The 10,302-nt window shown below is 52.6% G+C and overlaps 4 protein-coding genes; 1 reads left to right on the forward strand and 3 right to left on the reverse strand.

The window, feature by feature from the left end:
- Positions 1-2,176: 2,176 nt before the first annotated feature.
- CHC_T00008588001 (WD40-repeat containing protein) lies at positions 2,177-5,428 on the forward strand. The gene has a single exon (XM_005712788.1). It carries the CDS (start codon positions 2,177-2,179, stop codon positions 5,426-5,428), a length of 3,252 nt encoding a protein of 1,083 aa, XP_005712845.1.
- Positions 5,429-5,594: 166 nt separating this feature from the next.
- Positions 5,595-5,927, reverse strand: CHC_T00001861001 (hypothetical protein). Its single transcript, XM_005712789.1, has one exon. It carries the CDS (start codon positions 5,925-5,927, stop codon positions 5,595-5,597), a length of 333 nt encoding a protein of 110 aa, XP_005712846.1.
- A 795-nt stretch (positions 5,928-6,722) lies between these two features.
- CHC_T00001862001 (hypothetical protein) lies at positions 6,723-8,016 on the reverse strand. XM_005712790.1 is given in 2 exon segments: positions 6,723-7,104; positions 7,105-8,016. The coding sequence occupies 1 exon segment, from the start codon at positions 8,014-8,016 to the stop codon at positions 7,105-7,107; it is 912 nt and encodes a 303-aa protein (XP_005712847.1). The 3' UTR covers positions 6,723-7,104.
- A 1,222-nt stretch (positions 8,017-9,238) lies between these two features.
- CHC_T00001863001 (hypothetical protein) lies at positions 9,239-10,067 on the reverse strand. XM_005712791.1 is given in 4 exon segments: positions 9,239-9,650; positions 9,651-9,781; positions 9,890-10,004; positions 10,005-10,067. The coding sequence occupies 2 exon segments, from the start codon at positions 10,002-10,004 to the stop codon at positions 9,651-9,653; spliced, it is 246 nt and encodes an 81-aa protein (XP_005712848.1). The 5' UTR covers positions 10,005-10,067; the 3' UTR covers positions 9,239-9,650.
- Positions 10,068-10,302: the final 235 nt, after the last annotated feature.

Below are 10,302 nucleotides of genomic sequence, written 5' to 3' on the forward strand. Positions count from 1 at the left end.
GTTTAGAAAAAATAAAATAATCTTTGTCTTCATATGAGGGTTATCGGTCCGGTAGACACTGGTCTAGACGACAAGCTATATGCCTCATAAGAGGTCACGATTGGCGGCCTCATAAGAGGTCACGATTGGCCTCTTATAGCGCCAGCTTTTTATACACACGTTAAATCGAAACTTTATAAAGTCAGTTCGGACACCATTTCTTTAACGTACATGCCCTCTGCAATAACATCTTGCAAGACATTTAGATAGCAGTTGTGAATACACAGAAAACCTAAGAATATAATCAAGTTTCAACACGCGGTTGATATATTGAACAGGCGTTTCGGTTCCGAAGATATCAACACATAACGTTTTGAGGTTGGTCAAAAAGGCTTCTTTTTTAGGCATTCTAAAAATGGCTGGAAAAGACGTGCACATCTCACCAAACTCCATTCTTCCACAACGCAGAAGTCAACTGCAGTGGCGAGATTATATTTTTTCTTCTTGTTGAGCACCACAAGTCGAGAAAAATATGTTGAAAAGTAGCCTCATATGAGGTCACTTGTCGTCTGGGCACTAGAGCACATGTAAATTACACTACCTATATTTTCTGTATGCCGTTTGCCTCTAGTTCACAGATCCAGCCTTCTGCATATGTAATAGGAGGCACCCTTAGGGTGACCCCACCGCCAACTAAATTTCTGTCCTAAAATTCCAACCACTAAAGTTTGGACCGATGGACTAAAGTTCGGACCGATGGAAGAAATTTTGAACCCCACCGCGCCACAATTTGTCCTAAAGTTTAGAATTTGGGAAGGATTCTTTTCCAAACCAAAATTATTTGGTCGAGATTTTTGTCCAAAGCGCCGTTTGGGCGAGCTTCGTTCTATAGTAACGGTACAGAAAACATCTGAATTTCATGTGCTTACAGCTCTACCAAAGCTCTTCCAAATGGCTTTGGGGCTGTTTTGACTGAAGTCCCATCAATAGTGTGGGACGCAAAAAGGAGTGTTGGGCAGCCTTCGCTCGTGGACATTTCCCATCTTCTCCCTCCTTCTCGTCTTCTGAGAAGTGCAGGCAATGGCTGAGGTGGTTACTAGGACTGATGACTCGGCAGTAAGAGTGAGGAAAAAGGGTAAGGGACTGGGGTGGTCAGACGAGGAGAATCTTGCCCTGTGCGTTGCTTAGAGCGCAGTGTCTGAGAACGCCGCGAATTGAAAGCGTGGCGTACTTGCCGAGTTGATAATTCCCAAACAGGAGCCTACATATTATGGAGAGCGGGCAAGTGACGAGCAAAAGTTGCCGCCAATTGTGGAACAGACGCGTGCAGTAGCTTGCTTCTTTGCGCCAAATGTATTTCTACGACATACTTGTAGCCTAATTGGGGTGACCCTGAATATGAATAGATGTATCGTGTTACAGGCGCGGTGGGGTTCATCTCTGAATCACCACCTCCCCCAAAGCGCGGCTTGATTAAAAGATAGTAGATCCAATTACCGGAGGACAACTGTCTGCTTTTTGCGATTTTGGGCAAGGCGCGGTGGGGTCACCCTAAGGTTGTGCACGCCAAGTCAACAACACAAAGGGATAACGACTTGCGTTTATTCAGCTCTTTGGGTGCCTTTCACAGTCTGGCTGAGGTCAACTTGTGTGCGCATTCAATGTTCCATCTTCCGACTTCTTGTTTTCATGGTAAACTGCAATTCGAGCACCTGAGCTTCATTCTCTTTGTCAGTACGTCATCGCTCTCATTAGGCAGAAGTGCTAGTTGTTCGTCTTTAGGAATTAAATGGATTGTCGTCTTGCACTTCAAGCGTATTCCGATGGGTGCATCCTGTCCCGTTAAATTTTCCTTTTTTTATTGGGATTTTCTGTTTTCCGCAGCAAACACGCCATCGCACTTGTTCATACAGTACGCTGGAATACTGTACGGGATCAGTTCCGTTTGGAAGCCGAGATGGCTTCCACCCTCGCCGCGTGGATTCTCGCGTTAGCACTACACAAGACTCGGCGTTCTTTCAGGAGGGAGATGTATGCCTGGTCACATGTCCCTTTGACGTATTTCCTCCACATTTCTGACCGTGTGGCAACGTGGGAGCTTCTTTGTCTTGCAACTGCTGACTGTTGTGTCAGATTCTCGCGGGTCCCAGTTGGTCTCTGACTGGACGGCATGCGTTGTCTTTGAAAAAGTCTTTACATGGCGGCAACGGCAACATGGGGGCGTAATTCAGGCCGCTTTTCATTGCTTCTCCTGGAAGACGGTGAGGTTCTTTTGTCAGACCTAGCTGTGCAATACCGTCTAATCGCAGACAACGCATCAACATGTGACAGTCAAAATGTTAATAGGCACTTACACAGATTTCTCGCAAAGTCGGAGAATGGCACCATTTCTGGACGCGTGAAAATTGGCACGAAGAATATCTTCTTTGACAGTGATGACTGGCGTGATCCTGTTTTCCGAATATCGATCTCGTGTGTTGATAGAGCCTGTCTTTCTAGAGATGGTGAGCAGTCATCCGGAGGCGACCACAACAGGGTCTCAGAAGTTTCGCATCCAAATGCAGAAGACCAGGAGACGTCAGTCTTGGTTTTCGCGAAAAGCGGTCAGTTGCAGCGGGAACACGGCAACGATCATGCATACATTGACGTCCATGTCAACGGCGTGCATAGTTTTACGCCTTCGTACACCTCAGAACAGCATTTGCTCGATGAAATACAGGTCTTATTGCAGATCAATTCCTTGCCATCACGACGCAAGCGCGAAGAACGATTGCGAGATCTAGTGGCAGAGCGGGAGTCGAAGGTCGCATTTGATATAACCCTTCTGGAACATGATGAGTTGGAGCACGAATTGTTAGATTCCTCTGCTTCTGCCGTATATGCCATAGCCAGAGGACCGGGTAGGTTTCGAATATACCCCACGAATGTCTACTTTATGCCAATACACGGAGAGTCATCGGAGGCCGTCAAGCGAATACCAATCCGAAAGATACGCTCCATTCGGCGAATGCGACATGGCTGTCAGAATGCGGCACTGGAGCTTGGTTACATTGAAACCTCTGAGGAGGATGATGCACATCGAATAGCCACCTTCATGGTTTCCTTTCCAAGCTCTGCTGTACGCGAGAAAGCCGTTGAGGTATTACTTGGTTTGGTGAAAGAAGGTGTAGAGCTATATGACAGAAGAGAATTAGAGGTTGCCTTGAGCAAGTGGAGAGCGGGAGAGATGTCAAACTTCAGCTACTTGATGTATCTGAACTTGGCGGCCGGCCGAAGCTTCAATGATCTCTCTCAATATCCGGTGTTTCCATGGGTAATTACCGACTACGAATCTGACGAGCTTGATTTGAACTTGCCATCAACTTTTAGAGATCTCTCCTTGCCGATAGGGGCTTTGGACCCGAGGAGGTTGGCTGTGTTTTCAGAAAGGTTTGATGCCATGCCACCACCTCGTTTCTTCTACGGAACTCACTATTCTACTCCAGCGTACACAATTAACTACCTGGTTCGTGCTGCACCGGCTGCTATGCTTCGACTCCAGAACGGACGCTTTGATAACCCGGATAGGCTCTTTAACAGCATTTCGAGTACATGGCGGGGGGTGTTATCAAATCAAGGAGATGTGAAGGAACTCATTCCGGAGTTTTTCGCCATTGGCATAACAGATGGCGCCGCATCAGGAGTTTTAACAAGCCCGTCGACCCCAGGTCAGTTTCTTGACAACATTCAAAGCCTCGATCTTGGTGTACGTCAGGATGGTAAAAAAGTAACTGACGTGGAGCTTCCGCCATGGGCAGGCGGAAGCTCAGAGCGCTTTGTGAGACGAAACCGAGACGCTCTTGAATCTCCCTTTGTTTCTGAGAGGCTTCATACGTGGATTGATATCATTTTTGGAGTGAAGAGTGGGAGCGCTGATGCGAAGAACGTGTTTTACACAGATGCCGCCATTCCAAACTCAATGAATACTGAAGACATATCGAAGATGACGGGGGAAGAGATCGCGCAATTGGAAACAGTTTACCTAGAATTTGGGAGAACACCTCGACGCTTGTTCGAGTATCCACATCCACCGCGGTACGGTTATTTTCATGAAACTACAGACCAAATGGGTGATTCAACAGATATCAATTGGTCTGAACAGCCACAGCTTGACATTGAAACAGAGAAAGAGATCGATAAACAAAATGAGATCTGCAGTACTGTAACTGATTATAGGACAGACAGTCATTCTCGGAGGAAATGTATCAAGACTGCTGCCGATGATGACCGGCATCTACAAACTGGCACCTCATGGGGCCCACACTCTCGACGCCGCAATTCAGTGTTATCTGGTACAGGGGAGCATGTCCTGCTTTCTTATGAACCGAAGGATGAATGTGATCCTCCAGAGCTTCATTCATCTTGTATCGCAAATGTCATACAAGCACCTGAGGACCGTAACTGTTCGAATGCGATTCTTGATATTTGCATTGTTGAAAGTCATCCTGTGGGGAGAACAGATTCATTGCAGCAAGTCAATGATGATCCTTGGCTTTGTACTGTTTGGCTCGATGGTCACCTTAAGATCTATAGTGAATCCAGCACTATTCGTTCAAAGTACTTAGGAGATGTTTCCAGCGTTGTGTATCTATCTCCAAAAAACGTTGTTTACGGAACACAGTCTGGAGATATCAGAGTGTACTACGTCAACACAGGGCGAACCGAAGACCTTCAAAGGGCGGCACATGATGCAGAAGTGACTGCATTGGAGTGCGTGCAAGACTTGCAAGTCATAATCTCCAGCTCCAAGGACGCCAGTGTCAAAGTGTGGCATTTTGACATGCAAAACCAGAGTTTGGCTTCGCTCAAAATAGTTCAAGAATTAGACGCTGAGAGTTCTGTGGAAGATATCAACGTATGCATCGCTCCTGTTAAACGACCGACAAGCACAGTCGATGCCATGCCACAGTTACTGATTGCAGCAGCATCTTTCGAAGGAGACCTGGTGGCCTGGAGCATTCCTGCTTCGGGCATGGAGGAAGACTTCCCAGAGCCTATTTGGAGGGTGGAGTGTCCTGGAAGGTCTCAAAAAGCCCGCGGGGATGCACCAAGGACGAGAGTACGAAATCTCACGTGGCTTTATCAGGGTTTGACGAAGATGCCAGCTCTAGCTTCTGTTCACCCTGAGGACAATTGCCTACGTGTCTGGTCACTGGATGAAACAAATATGGCATCTACGGAGGTGTTCTTATCGACAGGGGTGACAGCTTGCATCACGCAGGCTCCCGTTGCTCGCACTCTGGTCGTGGGAGGGGCGAATGGACAAGTTCATGAATTCGATGGAACTGGGTTATTGCTGGGAAAGGTGATAGTCAAGGGGACTGAGGTTTGTCGTATTTTTATTTCACAACACGCCATGTGTGTGTACCTCTTAACAGGGTCAGGGAAAGCACTGCGTCTCAACCGGTGATCGTTTCGCATGCAGTCGTCACTATTGACTGTTTTTGACGAGAAAGCCGAGTAGAGCGACGCCACAATCTCCCTGCACCCAGTCGGCACAATTAACTTTAAATTATCATCGAGTTCATTTCGTGCTCCGGCAGAAGGACTCTCACTAAAGACAAACAATATATCTCTCATGCACTGCCAATGTCTGCAGAAGCAGACACGGTAGCGTTTGTGGCGTTCAAATGCAAATGAGCCAATTCCACGAGTTCTGGCACTGCGTTGGCGGAGAGTGACGGAAAGTCATACGAAACTGCAGCGTAAATGCAATCCCCATTCGCTTGTTGCACTCTTGCCACGCATGCGCCCGATCCGGAAACTGCATCACCAGTACGCCCATACACAAGATCAACGCCACGAGTTGTCTCGTACTGGTGCACAGCGTAAGATGCGCCGCTCAGAGCAATGCCTGCACGAACGGCATACTCAGCAGACGTGAACAATTTCGAGAACGACCTTAGCATGGATGCGCAGGAAGGCAGAGTGGAACACGGGCATGTCAATTTTTTTAGAGTCTTAGCGCAAAGGGGTCATGCTTGTGCGAAAGTTGAAACGTGGAGCGGCAGTCCAACTCACTTGCATGTTTCAGCATTAAGCGGGTCGATAGAGGTCGGCAGTGACACTTTTGAGTCCTTGTCAGTGAACACGTGAAATTGAGACCATGTGGTTCCAATTTTGGTTGCAGCTGCCGCAGCGACTGGCGAGAAATCCATGTTTTAAACGAGCCAACAACTGCGCGTTTCAAATTAGAGGGCCTCTGTGGAATCCTGGACGTGACAGTGTGGAAACTGCTCTGGAGGGTGGCGCCTCAAAATCCTTAGAAACATCGAGTCCCTTGACGTACAGTATTGGTACGGTAGCATGAAGATGATGCCGACATACGGGCCGCGCCGAAAATGCACAAGGAGACAACTGTCATTTATGCTTTATTCAGAATTTAGGGTCTGCCATGAGAACCGCGGATCTCAATCCGTCCAGGACAATCGGACGGTCCTCCGAAAGGTGTGACGAAGTCGTACTGGGCTGCCGAGGTGGCGGCCCGGCAACAGGTGAAGAGGGGAAGCCCTCACCAGAAATGGCGATAGTCTTCTCTGAAACAGACAAGGTCTCAAATGCAAGTCCTACAAGTTCTCTTCACTGAAATCTAAAGGCGAGCACAACAGCAGTGATTTCGGCTGATCCATTGACCGGTATTGCACGCACGAATTACGCAAGCACAAGGCAAGTATTCAACACCCCATCACGGCACGATCGGTCTGTAGTGATCAAACACTCAACTGTCGAACAAAGACTTTATGAATCGCTCGCAATGACGCCCTCACAACAGTGCCTCCCTCAACACCTCCACACAAACACCAAGCAAACCTGTCAAGAAACGAAAGTGCCTGACAGCGCTTTGCACTGCAAACGTTATGTCTCCCTGCAACATTTGCACTTCGAAGCTCGATACCGTCAAACTATCCCTGATGACCTTCCCTGACAAGTCCAAGACCCCAAACGCACACACAAACACACACGCACATCGTGCTCTCGACCACGCAACACACTCACCCTCCTGAATACAGGTGCGCGAAACCCAACTAAGCGCAGTTGTCTTCACGCACCGGCACCGCCCCTCAACCGAAAGCGAACTGACCCAAGCTAGAGGCTGGGAAAGGCGGCCGTATCGTCGACGTTAGGTGCCATCGGCACCTTGGGGCCATTGCCATACGACCTGTGGCCGTTGGGCCCGGGCCCATCCTGCCCACGACCTCTTCCATAAGTCCCCCTGTTATCACGCCTGCCATCCCTATCCATGCCACGCTCGTACCTGCCACCACGACCCTCGGACCTACCGCCTCTTCCCTCAAACCTTCCTCCCCGAGAATCTCCTCGGCCCCCACGTCCTTCATATCGAGGCGCATGGGTATCGTTCCTGTATGAACGGTCACCGTCGGCTCTCTGCCGCGAATCGGGATCATGCTGCGCACCTTCACGGTCCCCTCTTCTGGAGTCATAGCCGCCCCTCCTGAAATCGCCGCCGCGACGCGGTCCCGAGTATTGGCGGCGGTCCGAGGCGGGATCTCTCTTGAAGAAGCTCTGGATCTCTGCGTTCTTCGCGACGGCGGCATGGGTAGAGTCCTTCAAGGCCTTGTTCTCGTGCTGCTCCTTGACGGGCACGGAGCCCATGAGCGAGTCCTTCGCCGGGCCATGGGCGGGGTCGTCCTTGTTCAGCAGAGACATGTTCTCGAAGCCGGAGCTGACGCCATCGTTGGGCTTGCGGGCGCCTTTGCTGAGCGACGTGAGCGAGGAAGACTTCTGCGCCTTCTGTGCGAGGTACTCCTCTAGAGTCAGATCCTTCTCCTTCGGGGTCGGACGGGGCTTGCCTTCGGGATCTGCGGGGTTTGCGGAGGTCGCGGCATCTGCGTCGGTAGACGGGGCGGCGGTGTCGTCCGCGGTGGCGCGGGCGTCCTGGACGGCTTCGGCGGGCGTTTCGGCGGGGGTGCCCTTGGACGGGACGGCGAGGTCCGTGGCGTCCTCGACGTCGTCCTGAAGCAAGGCGAAGGAATTCATGAGGCGAGGGTGAGACGCGCTCCGAAGGGTGGAGGGCGGGGGGAAGGTAGGGGGAGGGTGAGGGGAGGGGGGTTGGGGGGGTTGTTGTGAGACGAAGGGAGGCAGCAGATGCTGAGCAGCGACGGGCGGAGAAGGGAGGCGAGATTTAAGCTTTGGGGCTTGGCGGGACAAGGTGACGACGGCTGCCCACGGACTCGACGACGACCGCCTCAGCAACTACATGATCACCCATTCAAATCCGTACAAGTGTGTCGTCTCTATTGGATGGTATGCCACTTGGCATGGAAGCAATGGCTGTGTACGAACCAATCAGCACCCGCGGAGGGCCTCCCACATTTCGCAGATTGCCGCGCTTGTGGTCGCAGTGATCCTTGCCTCCGAGATCGTCCTCCTCCTCCTCCTCATCCCCATCCCCATCCCCATCCCCATCCCCATCTCCAACGGCCATCCCGCCCTCCTATCGCTCCCGACCTAACCACTCCGACCTAACTACCGTACTCCCCGCTCCTCTCACCCTTCCCCTGGTCGCCTCCCCCCCTACCCACCTCAGCCATGTCTCCCCACCTCTGCTTCGTCTTTCCTTCGCACGCCGCGGCCCTCTCCCGCCGCCACCGCCCCTGCCCCCCGCCAACCGCGCGCCAGCCGCCCACGATGCACGCCTCTCCACAGCTGTCGCGCCGCGCCTTCGCCTCCCTCCTAGCCGCGCTGCCACTCTCTGCCGCGCTGCCCGCGCGCGCAGACAACATCGCCCCCCTGGTCATGCCGTACAAGGACCTGCCCAAGGGCTTTACCATCCTGCGCCCGCGCGAGTGGAACGAGTTCGAGGGCATGCAGGACTCGTACGACATCAAGTGGCAGGACATCATCCAGCCGCTCGAGTTCATCACCGTCCTCACGTCGCCGCTCCCCAAGGGGAAGACCCTGGCTGACATCGGCGCCGCAGACGCCCTGGGGAAGAAGCTCGCGAGCAAGCGAGGGGGACAGTTGCTGCACGCCGATGCGAAGGATATCGAGGGCGTCCCGGCGTACGTCTTCGAGATTAAGAAGGGCGCTAGCCATCAGCTCACCCTGCTAAGTGTCAATAAGCAGAAGCTCTACTCCGTTAATGCTAGCTGCTCGGAAAAGCGCTGGGGGAGGAGGGAAAAGCTGCTCAGAGGCGTCATCGATTCCTTCCGGCCCAAGCTATAGGGCCGTCGACGCTGCTTTCGTTGCTACTTGCCTGTTTCTTGTGACCGCCACTTTTAACATCCTGTCTCATTACTCATGTTTTGTCCGCCCCTCGGCCCCCCGCGTGGCCAATGCCCAGCATCTGGATAGCCCGGATTTCGCTGCAATAAACAACTACTCCACCATCACCAACCTCATAACCCGCGCCTGCGATACTACGTGTAGGACGTCTGCCTTGTAACACACACCGCGTCGAGCTCCAAAAACGTCGCCACGTCTCTCCCAAAAACATAAATTTACGACGGCATTACGCCCATCTCTCGCAAATTACCCTTCCCGATCGACGAAGCGTATGCACAAACGCTGTTTCCGCAATCCATCCCGACACCCAGTGCGGATCCATCGCAACCAGGGCCGACCAGATGCTCCACCCGTCCGCCAGAACACGTGTTCGCCTCGCCTCACTACTAGATCTTGCCCTCGGCCGGCGCCTCTTGCGGCGCGAGATCCTCGAAGTCGCGCTTGGCCTCGGCGTACGTGATGCCGACGCCGATGCCCGAGCCCAGGCCGAGGATGGCCGAGCGGATGCCCACGCCGCCTGCGGTAGCGATTGTGGTGCAAGGTAAGGACCGCGTGTGGAATGTTAGCGCGTCGTTTCGGAGAGCTGCGTGTGGCGCATGCGCGGATCGAGGATCGCTCCACTTACGGAAAAGTAGGGCGGCGACTACGCCGCCCGCAATGGCGCCGTACGCTGTGCGCTTGATGCCCTTCTCCAAGGCCGTGTCCCACTTCTCGGCGACTTTGAGCTCGCTGGTCGTCATGGTGCTTGTGGCTGGTAGCTGAAGGGAGGGGGCTGGTGGGGAGGAAAGGCGAGGGGAAGCGAGGATGCAGTGAGGGGCAGGCGCAGTCGTGCCGCACGGATCGTCGCCCTAAAAAGTCTAAAAAGATTGTCTGGAAAACCTCGATTTTTGATCACTCGGTACATGTCTATTTTCCAAACGTGTCCTCCTGCCTGCCCGCAGGAGAGCCAGCCCCCACCGTCACCTCTCTTTCAACCGTCCCCAGCCATGCCTTCCAGCACTCGCCCTCCCCGTCACCCACCCGCGGCCGTCTCTACGC

This window comes from Chondrus crispus, genomic scaffold (assembly GCF_000350225.1).
Source record: "Chondrus crispus Stackhouse genomic scaffold, scaffold_117, whole genome shotgun sequence".
In the NCBI taxonomy this organism is placed as follows: domain Eukaryota; phylum Rhodophyta; class Florideophyceae; order Gigartinales; family Gigartinaceae; genus Chondrus; species Chondrus crispus.